The following is a 24,080-nucleotide window of genomic DNA, read 5'->3' as shown; positions in this document are numbered from 1 at the left end:
TTTTATAGGTACTAAAATTACAATCCCTGAAACTTATGGACAACCGTTCGCAAACTGTCTCAAATATTGAAGAGAAGCGTCACATTTTATCTATGCAGGAGAATACGCAGTCAGGTTTTCCAATAAAACATCCTAGTAACTACGGAATGGGAGTGGTGGTTTCGAATGCCCTGGCAAACTGGGATCCATTTGTCCATCGCGTCTGAATATAAAGTTTTAGGACCTAATTAAAAACCCATTATTACACCTAAGTCACATTTTATTTATTTGTCTGAAACTTACTGCAAATTATCATTTAATGTGTAACAAAATTGTAATCCATCTTTTTTGAAGTGTTCATCGATCCATTTCTCCATTCTTTCGTTCATATCAGAGGTGAAATAATTTTGCCAGTCTCCCACTTTACCTAAAAAAGAAAAAAAAATGGTGAAGGCACTTTCTCAGCACAAAACCGTTCCCACTAATTTATAGCCGTATTAACAGGAGTACAAACGTTTTCGGCCTTCCTTGGGTACACTGTGGAGTGGTGTGTGTTTAAACTTCTTCTAACTGACGCTCCACAGTGTACCTGAGGAAGGCCTATTAAGAAGGCTGAAAACGTTTGTACTCCTGTTAATACGGCTAGAAATTAGTAGGAAAAGTTTTGTGCTGATAATCTTAAAAATAGTTCTAGCTACATATGCATAGAAGTCACTTTCGTCCATGGCTTTTGCCTCACTGCTTCTTTTGTATGTACTCTGTCTTCTCACAGAGAAGGCATGCACAGAAAAATTAGGTGTTTTGTACAAATGATGATAAAGTAAATTGTAATTCACAACACTGTATAAAGTAGTGTAAAATATTTGATCTTGATATTAGGCTAGTCACAAGTCACAAACTATGGCATTTGCTTGACCGAAATAAGAATAAGCACATCATTAATTTTATAAAATCTTTCAACAGTCTACATCTAATGGGTAAAAAGAAATCATAATTATTAGTGTAAAACAATATTTCTGAAACATGCATCACAGAATAGAATTTATATGTAACTCAAGTAGAAATCTAATTGGAGAGCAAAATCATTCTGAAAAAAAAATCTGTGTTGTTTGAATGTGACGTAGAATGTAACAAGACTACATTCAAAGGTCTCTACAGTATTCAAATAATAGCCATGACTAGATTTTAACACTATGCAGTATAAAACTATCATCATCCATTCCAGCTGAAATCCAGAGAGTGTACAGGTAAACATGGTGAAAAAAAATCAAACTTTTATACTACCATCCAGTACTTTTTTCCAAACTCTCCTATCAACATAGAAGTTTCTAAAGTTAAGCAGGCTTTACAGCAGTGTTTGTCAATGGGGGCGAAAAACAATTTTATGGGCGATATAGTAAAACATTGTATTAAGAATAATTAGATATTTGTTTAATTATTGTACGATATAACGAATAAAATAACATTATACTAATCACTGCTCTATTCAATGCAGTATGAATTTGGTGTTAGCCTTGGCCCTCTGCATCGGAATTTTGAAGTGAATCATTGCACCCCTTCACTAAAACCAATAATATGTAACAGTGCGACGATTCGTTAGAGGTTGAGAAACACTGCTTTAGAGGAAAGAAATTTAACATTATCAATCCACCTTCGTGTAGGTCATCCCTCTGGTTTTAGCTTTGAATATCTGTTTGGCCACTCAATCTTCTCCTCAGGGCCAAACCACCTCAGATTAGTCTTGCTTACTCTTGACTGAGGAAAAAACCCTAAGATAATATCTATTATGTTGCCACTGTATCCATTTATTAACACCACTTATTTTACTAAAAACTCTCATTTCTGGTTAATTCCCTTATTTCTCTCACCCAACTCTCAGAACCATATGTCAACATAAGTTTAAAAACTGTTGTACACAGCTAGTTTTTGTCTTATGACTTATTTTTTGTTCTGGATATATTTGCTCAATTTGCTTCCTGCCTGACCTGTCCTGCTTAATCTACTGCTGATTTCCAAACCTAACTTTAGCAAAGATGGAAAGATTCTCTATTAATAGCCATAACAAAATTTCTGCAACTTTCCTCTAAATTATTTAAAGATTGCTGGAGGTACTAGGGTTTATTGCTTAGTAGGACAATGTCATCCGCATAGAGTAAAAACCAATTTTTATGAAGTTTGCCAATAATTTTGATTCATTTATTAAATTATTCATGTATATTGTCCCCTTTATTATTCACAATTTTTATCATTGGTTCCAAGTAAAAGCAGGGTTGATGAGGCAGTCGCTTATTTGTCCTTCTATCCTTACAGCTGATTTGCAGTTCCTACACAAGCTTTAGATTGCCTTGATGCCATATTTCTTAAGAACTTGAAAAAGTAATCTTCTAGGCACTCTTATCAAATGCCTTCTCCAGGCCAATGAATCCCAAGTATAGTTTCTTGTTATATTCCCAAGTTTTCTCTGTCAATTGCCTTAGTGAATATATTTGATCTTAGCATCCTCTATTTGATCTAAAGTAGGAGTCAATGGAAAAATTGAAACTAAAAATCACAGATATAACTATATATATTTTGTTTTTGAATATTGTTTCAATGAATTTAATAGTACAGTGATTTCAAGATTTAGAAAATATTGATATCCAAGAATGGATTATGGCACCATTTGCTGCTCAAATCGAAAATGTCTACATCAACTTGCAAGATGAACTTATTGAATTATTCGCCGACCTTAAAGCAAAAATGCTTTTTAAAAATTTAAATTTGAGCAATTTCTGGACGAATACAAATATAGCAGAAAAATACACAAAACTGTGATATTGGTTGAAGCTGGTTTCAGCCATGTTAATTCCATCTTAACCAAACCGAGAAATAAGTTGAATGTGGAATTACAACTTGTAAATTTTGAACAAAATATTGCTAAGGATCATCAAGCTCACCCATCTCACTGATTGTCAGTTAATCATTTTTGTAACAAATGTTTTGATTGGTAGGGGTCGATGTGAGATTTCAAAAAGTTGTAGGGGATCAACAATCAAAAATGTTTGGCAACCCCTGGTCTAAAGCCTGTCTGTTCTTCTCCTAGGTCACTTTCAATTATTCACCTGACCTGTTTTTGTAAAATACTGGCATAAATTTTAGCTGGTACACTGAGGAGTCTATAATTAATACATACATTCTGTTTTACTTTCATTTTTTGTATTGGTGCAGGGGTCAGCAGTTTCTCAAGTGAGAAGAGCCAAATTGTCATTGAAACAGTATAACAAAACTATCGGAGAGCCGCATATATAACACACACCAGAGATGCCCCCTCATGCGTGTTACAGGCATTCTGTGACAATAATAAATTCCTATTACAAATATACTGAATTATTTATATTGTTATTAGCCAAATGAATAATAATTTATACTGTTAATTTAAATGTGCGAAATACGACAGGGGTGCCTTAAGTGGCCATTTTTGGCATAACGTTACACGGACGGACATGCGTTCAACGGTTATGTATATATAGATATGCTTCAAATGCTGCCACTCGCATGCGACTCATTAATCAACACAAGTGTGGTCGTGCGGATGGGCTAAAGAGTGGTAGAGTGTATGCCATGTGAGTCAAAGTTTGTTCGGTGGCTCTATCTCAAATTCATAAGTTATAAGGCTCGGTGAAATGAGGTGAGGTGAAATTGGAGTTTACATTCAAAGAGCTGCTAATTCCGACCCCTGAATTAATGCAATTAAAGCTCTTCTGTAATGACCAGCATCTCAGGTCTGATATTGTCTACACTGACAGCTTTTCCACTTCTATAACCGAGATAGGATCTGATAATTTCAAAATTTCGGTACTTTTTTCTTGTTTGCCTAAATTTGTCGTTCCTTCATTCAGTAGCTGTTCAAAGTATTTTCTCCATACTTCTAGAATATCTTTCTCTTCTGTTATAAGTTCACCTTTATCATTCTTTATTCCTCTAGCTACAATTTTTCCACTAGTTCTGAGATTCTTTACTAATTGCCAGAACATTTTGTCCCCCTCTTCATACTTGCTTTCTATTTGTCCCAAAATTCCCCCATCGCATTTGTTTAGCTGTCTTACATTTAGCTTTATAATCTAATAGGTTGCTTATGGTCTTGATTGTCAGATATCTTTTATATGCTGCCTTCTTCTCTTGTATTACTTGTCTAACCTCTTAGAAAGGTTAGAACTCCATGGTGGACCAATCTTTGCAAACAACTTGCTCACATACTATTTTTACCATTCCTCCTCTAAATCCATTTCAGTAATGGAGATGTTATTAGCTGTGGTATTAACCATATTTCTGTATTTAATGGCATTTGGAAGATCTGATAGAAAAATTATCTGTTGAAGCATCTTTTTACATTTTTATCTCGTATTTCTAATATTGATAACTGTTTTTAATTTGCTCAGTACAAGATGATGATCACTTCAACTTCAAAACCTCTAAAGATTCTTTTGTCTTCAACTAAATGGATAATGTCCTTGTCTACAATAATATAGGTCTATGCTTTTCACATATGCTTCCATAGCAGATGTAAAAAGGCTATGGCTACACCCTCCTTGCATTGAGCATCATTCTGAGTAGATCAACTTGTAACTATTGTTTAGGCTTGTCTCTCCAACTTCAGTTTCAGTGATACTTGCCATTTGTAAATTATAGTTTTCTAGCTCTTCAGCTAGCTCTACTTCCTTTCCATTCAGACTTCTAACTCTGATTTGCATTCCAGTAGCATATTTAGCACTGAATGTCCTGGTTCCCTGACCAACACAGCAGGGACCTTTACTTGGGCAACATCCCAGCCAGTATGACTTCGTTGATTTATTTTACCATGCTTAAAAGTTTTAACTATTAAAGAGATCCATTACGGTTGGTTAATCCTATAACACTAGCCCATCCTCATTTGTTTCAATAGCTCAGTTAACTGGCTATCTACTGCTAGATTGTCCTATGGGGGTGAGGAATGGACATTAGGTCAAGTTCCCAGTTGGTTCCTCACATGAATTTATAACGTACACAATGTTTAAAAAGTTAAAAGTAACATGCTTTCTTTAACTTAAACTATGCAACACAAACAAATTAACCTTTTTTCCTAGTTGTTGAAAACAAGCTTTTGTACGTCACTGCAATTTCATGTTCACAAATATCTAAATAGCTTTCAAATTTTACTGATTTACAATAGATTGGTTTGCAATATATAATAAAGTCTTTCTGTACTTGTATGTTTTTATAATATAAAATGTCAAAAAGCTCTGGCAGCATTGTTACATTGGCTACAATCTACATGTGTTTTAATAGCAATCATCTTACTATTTCTATAACTTAAGACTACATTCCTCTTCAATCACAAAAATACATTCTTTTCATATTACTGTACTATTATCATGAAACCAAATTTAAATACAGAATAAAATGACTAAAGTTTAGTGTTACCTTCAAAATGTTTTCAACCTTTTTAAGGTGATCCTCAGCTTCCCTGTAGAATATATTTCTAAAAGAATGTCTGCTTTTAACACTACAAATGATGAAAAGCTAATAGAAGTTTTTGGAGTTGTTTACAATAAAAAATGTTTTGAGTTTATGGAGTTATTGAGGGCTCATTACCCTTTAAAATAATTTATATATTTAATTAGCCAGATTATAGCCCGATATTTAAGGCAACCTTTGGTTATTTCTATATATGCACCTGGCTTTGAGTTGTTTATTATTTATATATACAATATACTGCCAGAATTTGAATGTACAAATATTGGAGAACAAGATTGGGTTTTGGAATGTTTTCATGGGTAATTTGAATATGTATTAATTAGAATATGGATAATTTGAGAATGTTTTTTTGGTAACACAAAGAAAGCTTATTTTTCATATTTAAATATAAAAAGCAGCATACTTTACCTTTCCGCATAAATTTCTCACTATTTTTCTTCCTTATTCCAAGATTTTCCCAATGTTCATAATTCACAGATGGATTTTGAGACATATTAATAAAACAACAATGATCCTTTATTCTATTTATTTCGTCTTCACTCAAAGACTTTCCAAGAAACGTTGCAATTTTTTCTATACAACCTTTCATATCCTACATAAAAAAGTTTTAAATGAATGAAAGTAATTGATAATATACAAGCAATGTCCAGAAAGTAAGCACCATTTGCAAAAATTGAAATGATGATTTGCTTTCAAGGTATATCTTTTATCTTAACATTATATTGGATACAGATGTTTGTTATAGTGATGCACAAGCTTTACAATTCATTCTGCAAAGAGGTGTGTCACCTGTGTGTTAAATCAGTTCTGCAAGCCAACTTTCACAGTGTTATTGCTATTGAATTTTTCCTGATAAAAATTACGGAAGAAATGTGTGAAAGTTTGTACATGCAAGATCTGGGCAGTAGGATGGATGCCAGAGTCTTTGCAGAAGTTGGCATGTTGCAGCAGAATGACTCCAGATGCAAGACTTCATCTTTGATCTGAGTAGTTCTCCACAGTTTTTGTAGGCTTTCACAGTAGGTGTAGGCAGATGCATTTGTCGTTTGGCCTCTGCGCATGAACAACATGTTGATTCCAAAAAATTGTAGCAGAGAATCCATATGCTACCATTGCATGGATTGTTGTTTGCTCTCTAGTGTCATACAGGAAATCCAAGTTACATATTCTGTCAAAATATGGGCCAAGAACTTGTTGCTATCCTTCTGATAACAGTACAGTTGTCAAAAATGTCAGTACAGTTTCTGTACATTGAGTCTGTGGTCATCTGTCAACTATTTTGACATCCATCTTGTGCAGAGCTTGTGATAATGCAAATGGTCTGTGCCAATTTGTGGAGGAGAGAGAGAAATTTTAGGAAAATATGCATGGAGTTCAAAAATGTTGAATTTTCTGTTTATTAGATTTCTCAAATTTTTCCATTCACAGTATGTTACTTTTTAACATTATGTCTTGTGGCATTAAAATCAACATTTTATTCACAATTGCACATAGTTTTGATCGTTTACGACTATCTTCTTCCGGCTAATTCGATTAGACTTTCCATAAGTGCACATTTTTAAATGTAATAAATTTAAAGTGTTATCCATTATGTTAGAATTTTATTTAAATATAAAAACCTTGTTCAATTTCAATCGAATCAGCCTGAAGAGAATAGTCATAAACTATCGAAAGTACTCGCAATTGTGAATAAAAAATTGGTCTTGTGGCTTTAAAATCAATGTTAAAAAGTAATGTACTCTTAAATGCACTTGTCTCATATGTTTATTTAATTTTCTTATTTCCATTCATCTGCACTAGAAAGTCAGCAGTGATTAACAAGAGAAACCTACTCCATTCATCATCATGCATGCTGGTTCTTCCTGCTTTAATCATTCTTGGTCACTGCCTTTTCACCATAACACTGCAAATCTCTTGATGAATTTGAACTGGATGAAAGTTTTTAGCTAACAGATTAGACAGTTTGGACTTGAAAATGAGTAAGAAAATTGATAATGCCACTAATTTTTAAGTATGATAACAAATGTCAGAACTGCATTCAATTTCCCACTCCAGACCTGAACAATCACTGGTGCCATCTGTGCAGATGCTATGCTCAAATGGTATTTACTTTCTGGATGCATCTTGTATGAAAATAAATTTCAGTTAGACAGACATACTCTTTGTAGATCTTCATAACTTATAATAAATATATTATTGTCGTCTCGATGCTCCCAAAATTCCATGTAATGTCTCCACAGGGGACCATATGGAACTATAAATAATATTGGCAACAGGTATTTACTTAACACTTCATGAGTTATACAGTACTAAAATTGGATTATACCTTTATCTTCAATAAAGCTCTCAAAGAAATCTTTAAATTGTCCAATATAATCTGTCATCGTAAGCATAGAAACAAAATGATAGTAGGACACTGCCACATCTTTTGGATTACGAATAATATAAAATATCTGTTACGAGATAATGGTAAATTTCAAAAATAATTTAAAGCATTATATATAACAAAAAAAAATTACCTTTGGAGATTTCTCTTTTATATCCTGAGGCAAAAGAGAAAATGGCAAATGTGATTTAATGAATCTGGGAGAAGACATCTTGGAAACTGCAGATATCCCAGGATATATAAATTCTAAATATGGAAATCTATCTTCAAGACTAGAAGTAGCAGCTTTGTTGAGATCTACATTATTATAAATTACATATACTAATTCTTGAAGCCATGTTGTACCTAGGGAATAAGTTTTACAAGTTTCATTCATTTACAAATTCAGCATTTAAGATTAAAGTTTTCTATAAAAAGTTACCCGTTTTTGGAAAAGCAACAACAAAAATGTCGTCGTCTCTAACTTCAAATTTCTGAATTTCTTTCATATTTTTAATGACAAATTCGGGAAGTATATAATTTTTATAAGAATAAGTTAATACTTTGTGACGATAATTAGGATCTTTGGGTAGCACTGTACAGTCTCTATAAATGTCTTCTAGGTCTCTACGAAGACGCTTTCGCAAAACCATGGCAGTCATCAACGTTCCTCCAAACAGGGCAGTTGAGAATAATAATTTCACCGGTCTCATAGGTTTTAAATTCTTGTGTTCATAAGCGCTTCCATTTATATGATGGCACTGAAGATAAACGAGGGGTCTTCTGTATATGAATGAGCGACTGCATGTTTGAAGTATGTTCTGATACATTTTTATCTAAAAAAAGATCAAGAGTTCAGCTATATAGAATACATGAGTATTGATTAAATTTAATAAAGGAATTTGTGTGTGTTGTGGAGTCAAACAAGAAAACACAATTTCTTTGTATTTCAATACAAATTTTTCAACTTAACTAGTAAAAAGTTTTTATAATATAAAACAGACTTATCCTGAATAATAAATATTTAACTTTAAGACTTAATAATTTATATGAGGTTTTTATTTTCTTAAGCACAAATAATATTCTCCATATATTTGACCGCANTTTTATTACAAGTGTAAGTGTACGAGAAAAAAAAAAGGGTTGTCACCCTTAGCTGCATTGACCCCCCAATGATGTTGCATCAACCCCAGGGGGTCAATATCGACCACTTTGGCAACCCTTGTGCTAGAGTAATATTCCAATTAGAGAACAAGAATTAATTCTAACTTATTTCTTGTAAATATAGTAAACATAAAAACCTTCACAGACAAGTGCTTTATTGGGAATCTCACTCACAACAAGTAGCATGCTTCCTAATACTATAGGCAACCAATCCTATCATCAGCAGATACAAAAGGAATTGTCTAAATAGCCTAAATCTGTTCAAAAACAGAGCAAGTTCCAATAAAGCAGAATTTGGTTGTTATTTTATTTATTGTGTAGCAATTTGATTTATTGTATTTAGCAATTTGATTTATTGTATTTAGCAATTTGATAAATTGTGAATTTTTCATCACTGCTAAAACAAATATATTGTATTAAGTCAAATTTGTTTCTAAATTTAAGTATATAATAATAGTGTTTCATATAATATCTGAATAATAATATTTTAATCTTAAATGCTTATACGCCACACAAAATAATGACATGTTCCCATTTTTTTCTTTTTGTTTGGTTACTTGTAACAAACAATACAATACTTCAAAATTTAGAGAATATATATTTTTTTCTAATTAATTTTAGTTTTGTTTTGGTTGCTATGCCTTGACTCTGGTCCGGCATAGTACACAGCCACCGGTGTGTACCGAGTATAACCCACTAAACCCAACACAATAATAATAATAATAATGACTGCTTTGCATGTAATCTTACCTGAGCAATTAATCATTATTCCTACATAAAAATCAGACATTTAATACTTTTCAATAATTTTACTGGGTTATAGTATTCATAAAATTGTTGCTTTCATTCTTGCAAAATCATCATATGTTTAAAAACCATAATTTTGTTTGTATATGTATGTATAATGTATAATGTAATTGCAAACATCAAAAAAATAAGTCTATTTATTTACAATTCTTAAATTTATCAAGAGATGGCAGTTTAATTACCTATCTCAAGACACACTACTTTGTTTTAGATCATTAATTAGCACAAATATAGCCTGATAAAAAAAATCTAGCAAATTGCTTGGTACAATAGTGTCTTGGAAACTTGACTCCCAATAACTCTCACATTCTGTAAACCTCATCATGTCATCTAAAAAATGAAATAAATACATGTAATCTAATTTTTATCTTTGTAACTTGAACACTAGGATCTTATAAGTTATCGTTCTTCACTAGTGATACTTGATAATAGCATCAGTTTCACATGTTAACAAAGAATATAAACCTTTTTCTGAGGCACTGCTGCAAAATACCATGATGCAAATTTCACTAACTTGAAAGCAGCCACCAAATAAGCAGTATTTTTTTAAATTAAAATTTAACAACACCTACAGTGTAGTTGTTCTGGAATCCTGCTTGATTTTCTGATATATTATTACTGAATTCACAGCATTTAGGTGGGAATTTATTCTGAATGACAGTGAGCAATTTTCCAACAACAAACGAGCAATTATTTATTGTGACATATGAATGAGCGACTGCATGTTTGAAGTATGTTCTGATACATTTTTATCTAAAAAAAGATCAAGAGTTCAGCTATATAGAATACATGAGTATCGATTAAATTTAATAAAGGAATTTGTGTGTGTTGTGGAGTCAAACAAGAAAACACAATTTCTTTGTATTTCAATACAAATTTTTCAACTTAAAGTTGTAAAAACTTTTTACAATATAAAACAGACTTATCCTGAATAATAAATATCTAACTTTAAGGCTTAATAATTTATATGAGGTTTTTATTTTCTTAAGCACAAATAATATTCTCCATATATTTGACCGCAAAACATGTCAAGGGAACCGCAGTAATTTTCATATCATATATATTTTAATAAAAAATTTATAAGAAAATGATTAAACTTCAATAAGTAAATTATAAAAATATTATGCTTAAATAAAAGGCAAAGTAAACTTGATGATGAAATTTTGAACCAAAAATGTTTGGTTTGATTTCTTTTTAGATGATACATATGTCTTTATTTACAAGAAACACACATATATATCACTTTAAATCTACATGCAATAAACTTATTTTTTATAGAAGGATATTTACTATTAAAATATTTTAGTGCATATACTGTACTGTAAAACTTCAACTTTGCACCATCATTCGTTCACCTCAGAAATTGGCATAAGTTTAGCTCCACACTAAATTTTAAGCATTTCAAAATATAACAATTACATATAATAATGCTATATGTACAGAAGTTTCAAATTTGAAGGCTGAAAATATACATAATTTAACAATAAAAATGACATCTGCAATGCAAAATCTATCAAAGTGTGCTATTATTATGGAGGGCCACAGAACAATATTAAGCTTGGGTCAAAGGTTAATGAAGGTTGAGAAATGCTGCCTTAAGCCTGGTACTCGCATGGAAATGGACGACGGAATGGCAAAATGACATCACTTTTGCCACCAAAGTCAAAAGAATACGAAGTTGAAAAATTTCAACTTTTGCCATCACCAAAAGATGGAATGGCAATTTTTAGCTTACCATTTCCACACGTGAGTACCATGGGATATCAGTTTCAGTTGCTTGTTTTACTTCATTGAAAGTGCTTTCTGTACTAATAGTTTCTAATCTAGGTGGTGTTACATCATCTACTTTATATCAGTATATGTGCAGATATTGAAGTCATTATATCAGCTATCTGAAAATTGACGTGATATGACATTTTCTTGTCAATTTCTGAAATGATGGCATCTAAGCTGAAAAGAAACCACCTTTATTTCAATCAAGATAAAAGTTGTATCAAGTAGTGTTGTTAATGAACCCAATATCATAATTTTACTATTCCACTAACTATAAATAGTGTTGAAAGGGTGTAACAAACTTCAATGTCAAAGACAAGATAAAAATATATTAAATTTTCTAACATTACATGTAAAATACAGTACGTTCCCTATCAAATAATAGTCTTATTAAAATGTTTGGATTTTAAAGATATGCGGCGACCATCACGGACTTGTGAGATGGCGCCACTCGTCTAGGAGTTCCCTGAGAATCCTGGACTGAAAAACGGGGACAAGAGTTTTTTCCCACAGAGGATTCTGGGTATTGTTGCTTCTTCTTGTCGGGTGATCGCTGCCATGAGCACGTGTAGCTCTCTCTCAAGTGTACTCATAAGATTGTTGTGAATAAATATTGTTTTAGTTTAAAATGTGGTTGTGGACTTAACTAATTCACATTTACCTCCTTCTGATAAAGACAAAGACAGTCTTTGTGGAGATCGAAATGGATGGAGAAAGACGGCCAGGTTTCGTCTAACCGACAGCAGCCATCCATTACCTCTAGATATGTCTAATGACTTATTCTGTACTATTGCAGAATGATATCTTATATAATTGTAATCAAACTGCATTTTTTCAGATCATATTTATTGCTCTGTATCAACACATGCCTTTTATTATTAAAATAGACAGGAAATAATAAAAGGCATGTGCTAGAGCAGGGGTCGCCAAACTTTTTTAACCATCGACCCCCAACCACTTTCCAAAACCTCACATTGACACTCACTGTAAAGTTTTATTACAAGTGTAAGTGTACGAGAAAAAAAAAAGGGTTGTCACCCTTAGCTGCATTGACCCCCCAATGATGTTGCATCAACCCCAGGGGGTCAATATCGACCACTTTGGCAACCCTTGTGCTAGAGTAATATTCCAATTAGAGAACAAGAATTAATTCTAACTTATTTCTTGTAAATATAGTAAACATAAAAACCTTCACAGACAAGTGCTTTATTGGGAATCTCACTCACAACAAGTAGCATGCTTCCTAATACTATAGGCAACCAATCCTATCATCAGCAGATACAAAAGAAATTGTCTAAATAGCCTAAATCTGTTCAAAAACAGAGCAAGTTCCAATAAAGCAGAATTTGGTTGTTATTTTATTTATTGTGTAGCAATTTGATTTATTGTATTTAGCAATTTGATTTATTGTATTTAGCAATTTGATAAATTGTGAATTTTTCATCACTGCTAAAACAAATATATTGTATTAAGTCAAATTTGTTTCTAAATTTAAGTATATAATAATAGTGTTTCATATAATATCTGAATAATAATATTTTAATCTTAAATGCTTATACGCCACACAAAATAATGACATGTTCCCATTTTTTTCTTTTTGTTTGGTTACTTGTAACAAACAATACAATACTTCAAAATTTAGAGAATATATATTTTTTTCTAATTAATTTTANTACAACCCCGACAGCATATTTCTTTTGGAAAGCCATCACACTTCGGTGTGAAAAAGTAGCGTTTCATGTTCAGAGTTCATATCACTGCATAATTTTTTGAAGAGACGAGTATTAAGTGCACTCCTTTTAATGAAGTTCACTACTTTTATAGCTGTTTTCATCGTAATAGCAAAGTATTCAAGGAACGTTTTAGCAGCCAATGCTTGAATCATCATCATTTATTCAATAATTTTAGGATGACTTCACAGACCACTTAGGGTGCTTTCAGGGACCACAGGTTAAGAACCACAGCAGTAGAGCGTCGTTTATCCAAAAGCATTCCAGTTGGCAAATTTAAATTTTCACTAGTGCTGTGGGACTGCAATCTTTGGCTATATCTTGGGCTACTCCAATATTTTTTTTTGTTAATGTGTTTTATANACACACATATATCACTTTAAATCTACATGCAATAAACTTATTTTTTATAGAAGGATATTTACTATTAAAATATTTTAGTGCATATACTGTACTGTAAAACTTCAACTTTGCACCATCATTCGTTCACCTCAGAAATTGGCATAAGTTTAGCTCCACACTAAATTTTAAGCATTTCAAAATATAACAATTACATATAATAATGCTATATGTACAGAAGTTTCGAATTTGAAGGCTGAAAATATACATAATTTAACAATAAAAATGACATCTGCAATGCAAAATCTATCAAAGTGTGCTATTATTATGGAGGGCCACAGAACAATATTAAGCTTGGGTCAAAGGTTAATGAAGGTTGAGAAATGCTGCCTTAAGCCTGGTACTCGCATGGAAATGGACGACGGAATGGCAAAATGACATCACTTTTGCCACCAAAGTCAAAAGAATACGAAGTTGAAAAATTTCAACTTTTGCCATCACCAAAAGATGGAATGGCAATTTTTAGCTTACCATTTCCACACGTGAGTACCATGGGATATCAGTTTCAGTTGCTTGTTTTACTTCATTGAAAGTGCTTTCTGTACTAATAGTTTCTAATCTAGGTGGTGTTACATCATCTACTTTATATCAGTATATGTGCAGATATTGAAGTCATTATATCAGCTATCTGAAAATTGACGTGATATGACATTTTCTTGTCAATTTCTGAAATGATGGCATCTAAGCTGAAAAGAAACCACCTTTATTTCCATCAAGATAAAAGTTGTATCAAGTAGTGTTGTTAATGAACCCAATATCATAATTTTACTATTCCACTAACTATAAATAGTGTTGAAAGGGTGTAACAAACTTCAATGTCAAAGACAAGATAAAAATATATTAAATTTTCTAACATTACATGTAAAATACAGTACGTTCCCTATCAAATAATAGTCTTATTAAAATGTTTGGATTTTAAAGATATGCGGCGACCATCACGGACTTGTGAGATGGCGCCACTCGTCTAGGAGTTCCCTGAGAATCCTGGACTGAAAAACGGGGACAAGAGTTTTTTCCCACAGAGGATTCTGGGTATTGTTGCTTCTTCTTGTCGGGTGATCGCTGCCATGAGCACGTGTAGCTCTCTCTCAAGTGTACTCATAAGATTGTTGTGAATAAATATTGTTTTAGTTTAAAATGTGGTTGTGGACTTAACTAATTCACATTTACCTCCTTCTGATAAAGACAAAGACAGTCTTTGTGGAGATCGAAATGGATGGAGAAAGACGGCCAGGTTTCGTCTAACCGACAGCAGCCATCCATTACCTCTAGATATGTCTAATGACTTATTCTGTACTATTGCAGAATGATATCTTATATAATTGTAATCAAACTGCATTTTTTCAGATCATATTTATTGCTCTGTATCAACACATGCCTTTTATTATTAAAATAGACAGGAAATAATAAAAGGCATGTGCTAGAGCAGGGGTCGCCAAACTTTTTTAACCATCGACCCCCAACCACTTTCCAAAACCTCACATTGACACTCACTGTAAAGTTTTATTACAAGTGTAAGTGTACGAGAAAAAAAAAAGGGTTGTCACCCTTAGCTGCATTGACCCCCCAATGATGTTGCATCAACCCCAGGGGGTCAATATCGACCACTTTGGCAACCCTTGTGCTAGAGTAATATTCCAATTAGAGAACAAGAATTAATTCTAACTGATTTCTTGTAAATATAGTAAACATAAAAACCTTCACAGACAAGTGCTTTATTGGGAATCTCACTCACAACAAGTAGCATGCTTCCTAATACTATAGGCAACCAATCCTATCATCAGCAGATACAAAAGAAATTGTCTAAATAGCCTAAATCTGTTCAAAAACAGAGCAAGTTCCAATAAAGCAGAATTTGGTTGTTATTTTATTTATTGTGTAGCAATTTGATTTATTGTATTTAGCAATTTGATTTATTGTATTTAGCAATTTGATAAATTGTGAATTTTTCATCACTGCTAAAACAAATATATTGTATTAAGTCAAATTTGTTTCTAAATTTAAGTATATAATAATAGTGTTTCATATAATATCTGAATAATAATATTTTAATCTTAAATGCTTATACGCCACACAAAATAATGACATGTTCCCATTTTTTTCTTTTTGTTTGGTTACTTGTAACAAACAATACAATACTTCAAAATTTAGAGAATATATATTTTTTTCTAATTAATTTTAGTTTTGTTTTGGTTGCTATGCCTTGACTCTGGTCCGGCATAGTACACAGCCACCGGTGTGTACCGAGTATAACCCACTAAACCCACACAATAATAATAATAATAATAATAATAATGACTGCTTTGCATGTAATCTTACCTGAGCAATTAATCATTATTCCTACATAAAAATCAGACATTTAATACTTTTCAATAATTTTACTGGGTTATAGTATTCATAAAATTGTTGCTTTCATTCTTGCAAAATCATCATATGTTTAAAAACCATAATTTTGTTTGTATATGTATGTATAATGTATAATGTAATTGCAAACATCAAAAAAATAAGTCTATTTATTTACAATTCTTAAATTTATCAAGAGATGGCAGTTTAATTACCTATCTCAAGACACACTACTTTGTTTTAGATCATTAATTAGCACAAATATAGCCTGATAAAAAAAATCTAGCAAATTGCTTGGTACAATAGTGTCTTGGAAACTTGACTCCCAATAACTCTCACATTCTGTAAACCTCATCATGTCATCTAAAAAATGAAATAAATACATGTAATCTAATTTTTATCTTTGTAACTTGAACACTAGGATCTTATAAGTTATCGTTCTTCACTAGTGATACTTGATAATAGCATCAGTTTCACATGTTAACAAAGAATATAAACCTTTTTCTGAGGCACTGCTGCAAAATACCATGATGCAAATTTCACTAACTTGAAAGCAGCCACCAAATAAGCAGTATTTTTTTAAATTAAAATTTAACAACACCTACAGTGTAGTTGTTCTGGAATCCTGCTTGATTTTCTGATATATTATTACTGAATTCACAGCATTTAGGTGGGAATTTATTCTGAATGACAGTGAGCAATTTTCCAACAACAAACGAGCAATTATTTATTGTGACATCATCACAATGCCAGACTGAAATTATCATATGTTTAATTTATTTAACTTAACATATATGCTCTCCACTTCAACTCAGTAGTGGCTTGTCCCTGTACATCATACTTTTCCATTGGCAATAGAGTCATGCCAGTCATCTATCTAACTCCTTTCAGGGGAAAATTTTTGAATCAAAATAACATGACTTCCAGTTTGCATCAGAAGTTTATATATAGTTAATCAGGACCTCCTTCCCATAAGGTTAATATATCTGGTCTCATCTTTTATCTAACTAGCTCCGTTCTCAAAGATTAAAGAAAGACATTTGTAGGTCTACAATTTTTTCAAATTGCAGCCCAACAAAAGAGAAATAGTATGATAACAGCAAATTATCATCCTATCATTCCATTTATAAATAGATGTAATTCAAAATTGTGAAAATTCACTGGAAGAATTCTGGATTACACCTATTTGGATTATTAAATGAAATCTCCAAGTATGACAATATATTCTTACATTTAATTGAACTCAATCAAATTAAAATTTAATACCAACTATACCAGAAGCTTTGCCAATCTCATTAGAAACTATAGGAAAGATGAAGATGAAAGTCTAAAACAGGATCAAATGTACCAAAAAATATCCAATCTAACTATATAAAGCTGAAAAACTGGATTCTTTCTTTCTGTTACTATATGCCAAAAATGGCCATTAGGGGTGCCCCTAGCTATTATTTAAATTAACAATAAATTCAGTATACAGTAGAGCAGTGGTTCTTAACCTTTTAGTGATGAGGGACCATTTATCAAAATTTTTGTCTTGCCATGGACCATGAGCTATTTGGCAGTAATATAGATTCTTATAAGGTTGTTCTATAAATTAAACATGTATAAAATTATTTGGAACCAAGAGTATTATTATTTGTGAAAATGTTACATTAATTATATTATTTTAGTGCTATTTTTGTGACTTCATACTGTTTACCAACTGCTGAATTCTTGGTTCAGTGCTACTCAAAGCCAAACGCATGTCGGCACTGGCATCCAACTGATTTCGATGTTTATTTTTAATTATCAAAAGCACTGAGAATTCTTGCTCGCATAAATATGGGGTTGGAAATAAAGTTAGGTACCATAAAGCAATTTCTCGAATTTTAGGGAAAGCAATAGCTTTTTGGCTCCAAAAATCTTCAACATTAATTCCTGTCTCGAATGTATCCTTGCAGTTACTATCGTGTTGCATTTCAATTAACTCTTCTTGTATTTCATCTGGCACCTCAGAAATGTTGACTATGAAAGGATTGCAAATCAGTTTCCGAATACCTTTGTCCTTGCAGTCAGGAAAATAGTGATTGAATTCATTTTTCAAATTTTGCAAATGGAATGTAATATTCTTTTGTATTTGTCCTTTAATCTCAGCACACTGTCCGTCAATAATTGGGTTCAATGTATCAAACGCAGAAAAATTCTCTCTTTTGACTTTGCTGATCCATAGGTCAATTTTAGTGATAAATGCACTGATTTTATCTTCAAATGCAAATATATTGCTAGTGCCTTCCAATTTCATATTTCCTGACCCTTGCAGTTGAAGGTTCAATTTATTTAATTGTGCAAAAAAAATTCCATTAAATAAACAAAATGTATTTGAAATTTGAACTGACAGAACTCAGACAGCAACTCTTTGTTTTCCTTATTAGTTAAAAATAATTTTACTTCTTCTCTCAGTTCATACAACCCTGACAGCATATTTCTTTTGGAAAGCCATCACACTTCGGTGTGAAAAAGTAGCGTTTCATGTTCAGAGTTCATATCACTGCATAATTTTTTGAAGAGACGAGTATTAAGTGCACTCCTTTTAATGAAGTTCACTACTTTTATAGCTGTTTTCATCGTAATAGCAAAGTATTCAAGGAACGTTTTAGCAGCCAATGCTTGAATCATCATCATTTATTCAATAATTTTAGGATGACTTCACAGACCACTTAGGGTGCTTTCAGGGACCACAGGTTAAGAACCACAGCAGTAGAGCGTCGTTTATCCAAAAGCATTCCAGTTGGCAAATTTAAATTTTCACTAGTGCTGTGGGACTGCAATCTTTGGCTATATCTTGGGCTACTCCAATATTTTTTTTTGTTAATGTGTTTTAGCTGGCAGCAATGGCACTTTCGTGTGGTGTTTTTCTGAGGACTGTGTATCGTGCTGAATCAAATGTTTTTGATACTAGATTAACTTCTGAAGTATAATTTTTTTTGTTTTTATATTTTTCAATAAATTAATTTTGTTTGTAAAAGAATAAAGAAATAATTTTTAACAATACAATAGCCACGATTATTATTTTAAAAAGTTTATGTTAGGTTTAACATCGATGAAAATTCAACGCAAAGTGACACGCAACGGAGAAAAATTTCAATACAGGATAGGTTAATATATTTTTTCGTATATCATCGGTTATCCGAAATATCGATTTTCCAAACAATCCCAGTCCCCAATTGATTTGGATAAACTACGCTCTACTGTACTCTGATCAATCAGTCTGGCTCATTCAGCAAATTGAGTACTTATTTAGAGCAGGGATAATAAAGGAATGAATCAAAAATATTCAAATTCAATTGGGTCAAAATAATTTAACTTTTCTCACTAGAATTCCCCATACATTTTCCGTAAGATTGCAATTTGAGAACAAGCTGGTCACTTCATATCAGAATTTCACTGATTTTATAAACATATATGCTTGTACTAATTTCTATTGACACTTTGTCATGCTGAAAAGTAAACTTTAATCTTCTAAAGCATTGCAAATATGGGATCAGTACTGTCTGTTTCGAATGATGTAAAGGTCAATTTCACTTCAAGAACTGAAGGCTCTCCAAATCATAAGATTTCGTCCAGAAAAATATCAGAAAAAAAATTGTGGTTTTACATAAATCATACCTCTAAATTAAATATCCTCTTGTCACTGAATAAGATTTTTGTTTCAGATGTTAATGTTACTGTCATAGCATTAACTTTTCAAATCCTTGATCATTTTCACTTGACAGAAATCCAATATAGTTGCCTTGTATTTAGGTATCAAACTCTTAAAACATAGTGTACTACACTATGTTCAAATAATTGTATCTTTAGGCATGGTCAGCTGAAGTTCTTGTTTCATTGTATTTGATATTACCTCAATGATGCAGAATTCATGTCTCTTCAACAGCTTGCAGGGATATTTTTAGTATCACAGCTACATTGTTTTGTCATAAAATTCTGAATTGCTTCAAGAGACCGGTTAAAAATTTATGGCAGAATGGATCCTAATGATGTAATTTGACAATTATGAAATCTTAATGTTGTTTTCTTCAAATAAGTCTTGTGGAAAGAGCACTTCATATCAGAATGCAACAAGGCAAAGTTACACATATTTCTGCATCACAGATACTCATCTCTTTAATATTACTTTTGTTATTTAGAATCTTGATTAGATTTTTTCTGGATGGAATAGCATTTATTTGGCTTCTTTTTCTCTGTACCAATAATTTACTCTAAATACCATATTATTATTTTATTTTCTCAGGGATAACTACATTTTTTTATATAAAAGATAGTTGTACACATATGATTATGCTTCTTAGTGATGGTTCTCATTATATCAATCAACAAGCAGTAAACCAACACATTAAATTTGTTATCATCATTAAAAATTCTTGGTTTTAGTATGATGTAGACTTTGTTCAGTTATCAAAATTCAATGTTCTAATGAAATAAAGTGTATAAAAATCCTAATTAAAAGAATTCATTCATTTTAATTTTAATTGATGGGGGTATTAAAGATTTTGTAACATTAATAATAAGTACATAGTCATCTCTCCAAATACAAGGTAAGACATTTGTTAAGGAAGCTCTTCAAATGTAAAATCCAACTGAAATGGATACTTCTAGAATAAAATTTTCAGAAACTCAATAGGAAACCAATCTGAGGTTAAATTCATATCCAAATGATGTGGTTAGGACTTTATCAGAGCTCTAAACCATGCCCAACCATCTCATTCAAAGCTGCAATTTTACCTAATTTAAAAATGCTGAAGTCAATTAACAGAAATAAAGATCATAGTTTCCATAAACCAGTAACACTCTAGAAAGAGCAATTAGGATTGAGCATTGGAACAACAATATATATGAACAGACTTTCCAGACAAGAATTACAGAGGTATTTCATTAAGATATATAATTTAACAACTCAAATGAATTCATATTATAACAATTATAACCAAAGATGCTCAAGTAAATGCATCTCTGCATGAATTTAAAAAGTAACAAGTAGAAAATATTGATATGAGTTAGGGAAAGGGTATGTACTCTTTTTTTAATTACTTAGGAGGTAATTAGGTAAAATGTGACAATTGACGGTGGTTCTAGGGAAATTCGAAACGGGAAAGGGCACTTTTGCACGAACCAATACCACTGCATATTCTCCATCCTCCACATCAGTCAAAATTCACTGTCACTCTCCTCAACCTTCATTCCATACATAGTCACGCATTACAGTGCTCACTCACAGTGCCAATCTCTAAATTTGTTGTAAGGAAAAACAAAGCAAAAGTGCCTTCCCCACCCCAAATCATCCCAGAACCACTGCTACTAGTCACAATTCACCTAATTATCCTTAAGTAATAACAAAACAATTACCTCTCCTTACTTAACTCATACCTAACAATTACCATTAATACCACACAGAAAATATGAAATATTTAAGAGTGTAATTGTAGTTTTGAATGAGTTTGAACCCCCAGCGAATTTTAAAACTCCCTAGACAAGCAAAGAAGTCTAAGGAAGTTCTTTTGACATTTTTACACTCATGGGCACTGTCTGCAGCTCTCAAAGTCCCAACCACATCACTCACAGCTACATTTGAACCTATTTGAGTAATAAATTAAATTTATTATAAATATTAAGACGAGAATTACGCAATTTATATAATATATAACGAATACTAAATATTATTTGCTAAACTTTGTGTTTGATTATAGCATTAATTCCTATGGAAAGAGCAGTTATTCGATAACTACGCATCTTATATTTACTGTATATAAGCACAGTATTTGATAGGAGTCCGAGCTTACAATGCTATTTACGTGATTATTATCGAAAATATTCGTTAAATTATCTAAATTATATGTAAAAATTGATAATAAATTCCATAACGAAACTTCTCTCTTACCAACGATACTCCACCTCGTCGTCTGCTTTTCTCCAGGCGCCATCTGTCGTCAGAATCATAATAGCCAAAAAAATATGGCAGAAATAATTTAAAGTCTACACAAAAGTCTTAATAATAATTTTCGCATGTAAAAATTAAACGAAACCGAAAATCGGTACGACCTTAATGTTTTGAGTAGAATTAAATTAATTCGTGTTACCTAAAACATGATGAAATGAAGTTACTTATCGCACGGAAGTTTTAAAAATTAAAAAGCGTGGTGTAAGAATACAGTGATACAATTCTCCATTCAAGGGAGTCTTTCAATTTAAAGTGGCCGTCAAATCTCCTTCGTAACACGACCTTTAAACTTTCACCACAATAAACGCTGTTGTCGCAATTGTTTTAACTTTCTTCTTCGTTACCACTGCACTACGGTCAAATGAATGAATAACTCGGAAAAACTTTATGGTTTCTCGGTACCTTGAGCTTAATTCCAACAATAAAACAATGTTTAACAGCATTAATAGGCGTCCTTTATTTAGAGTTTCCGCTATTTAAAGGTAAATTTAATAGATTTCCTATTTGAAGGGTCGAAAAATTGATAAAATGCCCATTAAGTAGAGATGTATGCTATTCGGGAATGTCCGTTAACTTAATGGAAGTTTCACCGTATTACAAATTTCTTATTTACAGATCTGAAGAGAATCAAGGAATTGTAGAAGTTCGTAGCCAATAAAAATTTCCAGAAGCATTTTTAGAGTGAAAAAATAACTTTTAAAGTCTCCTGATATATTTTATTCATAATCCCACCTTATAATCTTACGAGTTAGAGCAGGGGTGGCCAACACGAGGCCCGCTGGCCGCATGAGGCCCGCCGGGTGTCAAGTTGCGGCCCACGGAGCTAGGTCAAATAAACGTAAATGTTAACTTTATTGTACATATCACCAAAAGAACATTACGTCATGAGTTAGTCGTATCATGCATTTTTAAATTATAGCTAAGAGAAATTTGAAATATCTCATTTTTGGAAACATTCATAGATTTTTAGCTATTTCAAAATATCCCGCTATTTGACACTCAGGGTTACTTAGTTTTTTGTCCGACGCTAGATGTCGATAAAATTTAATATTCAATTTCAGCTGTATATGTTTTGTAGTGTTCGGCGTTTTCGGGAAGCTCGCAATGCTATCGGCCTCATACTCATAACTACTTTCAGTCCAGCTTGACAAAATTCAGTGTTATTCTATAGTTTCGTTTTATTATCGCCAACGCATCTGGAGAGATTTTGCAATCGACAGCACTGAAAGTCAGATGTCTCACTTTTAAATTGTCTAATAAATATGTTTGATTCTCGGCTATGTTTTATTTTCTTCAAAAAAATAAATATATCTATTTTTTTGTTTTTTTTACATTAAACCAAGCAAGTGTTTGACCACGATCTCACCTACCGGGAACGACGATGTGGATGAAGCTGTAACACGCTTTCTTGTTTACTTTAACTAAAAAAAAAAAAAAAAAAAAAAAGGTGCGTGGCCCGGCAGGAATTATTTCTGAAATTTGACCGCCTTCTGAAAAGGTTGTCCACCCGAGTTAGAGCATTCCGTTTTGAACATTAACTTTTCGAGAAGTCATACGTAAGAGGCCTATCTAAAACTAATTTATTTTCATTTTTAACCAGTAGCAATTACGAATAAAGCATTCATAATTACAAATTATGACCAAAAAATACTGTAAAGTACTATATCATTTTTCCGCCTTCTACAACGATTATCGACACAACTATGTGCTGGAAATAGCCGTTACCTAACGGGTACTTTACGCGGATTCGCGTTAATGTGCTAGGCCTGGACTTTAAGCGTGCACCGAATTAAATAATGACAAAGTTTGTCAAAAAACAATCCAATATATTGTGGCTACACGCCATATTTTAAACCGTATATATATATATATATTCACTTCACCTTCGTCTGTCCTATTTGTTTACTCTTCTATAATCTTATCGTCTTCCCATTGACTTTAGTGTGTGGGTGGACTGAGATGAAAGAAATGAATGGGAGGCTTTTGAGAGGGGATATGAGTGGACTAAGGTGAGAGGAGGAACGAGGGGGGAGTTAAGAAGGGGGAGAACGAA

At 32.3% G+C, this 24,080-nt stretch overlaps 2 protein-coding genes across 2 annotated transcripts in view; one reads left to right on the top strand and one right to left on the bottom strand.

Annotated features, from left to right (window-relative positions):
* Positions 1–267, top strand: part of LOC111628359 (glutamine-dependent NAD(+) synthetase-like) — a 29,618-nt gene extending 29,351 nt beyond the window's left edge. Inside the window, exon 20 of the mRNA XM_023372128.1 lies at positions 9–267. Coding sequence (XP_023227896.1) covers positions 9–206 — 198 coding nt within the window. The 3' untranslated portion in view covers positions 207–267. The remainder of the gene's footprint in view (positions 1–8) is intronic.
* LOC111628361 (estrogen sulfotransferase-like) lies at positions 242–22,079 on the bottom strand. The gene is made up of 7 exons (XM_023372130.1): positions 21,968–22,079; positions 8,280–8,673; positions 7,992–8,203; positions 7,799–7,925; positions 7,632–7,726; positions 5,881–6,064; positions 242–406 (listed from the first exon to the last, which is right to left on the bottom strand). Exons 2-7 carry the CDS (start codon positions 8,665–8,667, stop codon positions 279–281), a joined length of 1,134 nt encoding a protein of 377 aa, XP_023227898.1. The 5' UTR covers positions 8,668–8,673; positions 21,968–22,079; the 3' UTR covers positions 242–278.
* Between the last annotated feature and the right edge of the window lie 2,001 nt (positions 22,080–24,080).

Source organism: Centruroides sculpturatus, unplaced genomic scaffold, assembly GCF_000671375.1.
Source record: "Centruroides sculpturatus isolate CEXI.00-Female unplaced genomic scaffold, Cexi_2.0 scaffold574, whole genome shotgun sequence".
In the NCBI taxonomy this organism is placed as follows: Eukaryota; Metazoa; Arthropoda; class Arachnida; order Scorpiones; family Buthidae; genus Centruroides; species Centruroides sculpturatus.
The sequence above is the reverse complement of the archived record's forward strand: the minus strand, read 5'-3'. Positions and strand labels throughout refer to the sequence as shown.

Bases quoted from the DNA above. Each gene is read 5' to 3' on its own strand.
- LOC111628361 (XM_023372130.1), bottom strand. From the start codon at position 8,667: ATGTATCAGAACATACTTCAAACATGCAGTCGCTCATTCATATACAGA. The intron at 7,727-7,798 runs GTATAATCCAAT...TATTATTTATAG, and splicing joins GAGCTTTATTGAAGATAAAG to TTCCATATGGTCCCCTGTGG. The intron at 407-5,880 runs GTAAAGTATGCT...TTTCTTTTTTAG, and splicing joins TGAGAAATTTATGCGGAAAG to GTAAAGTGGGAGACTGGCAA.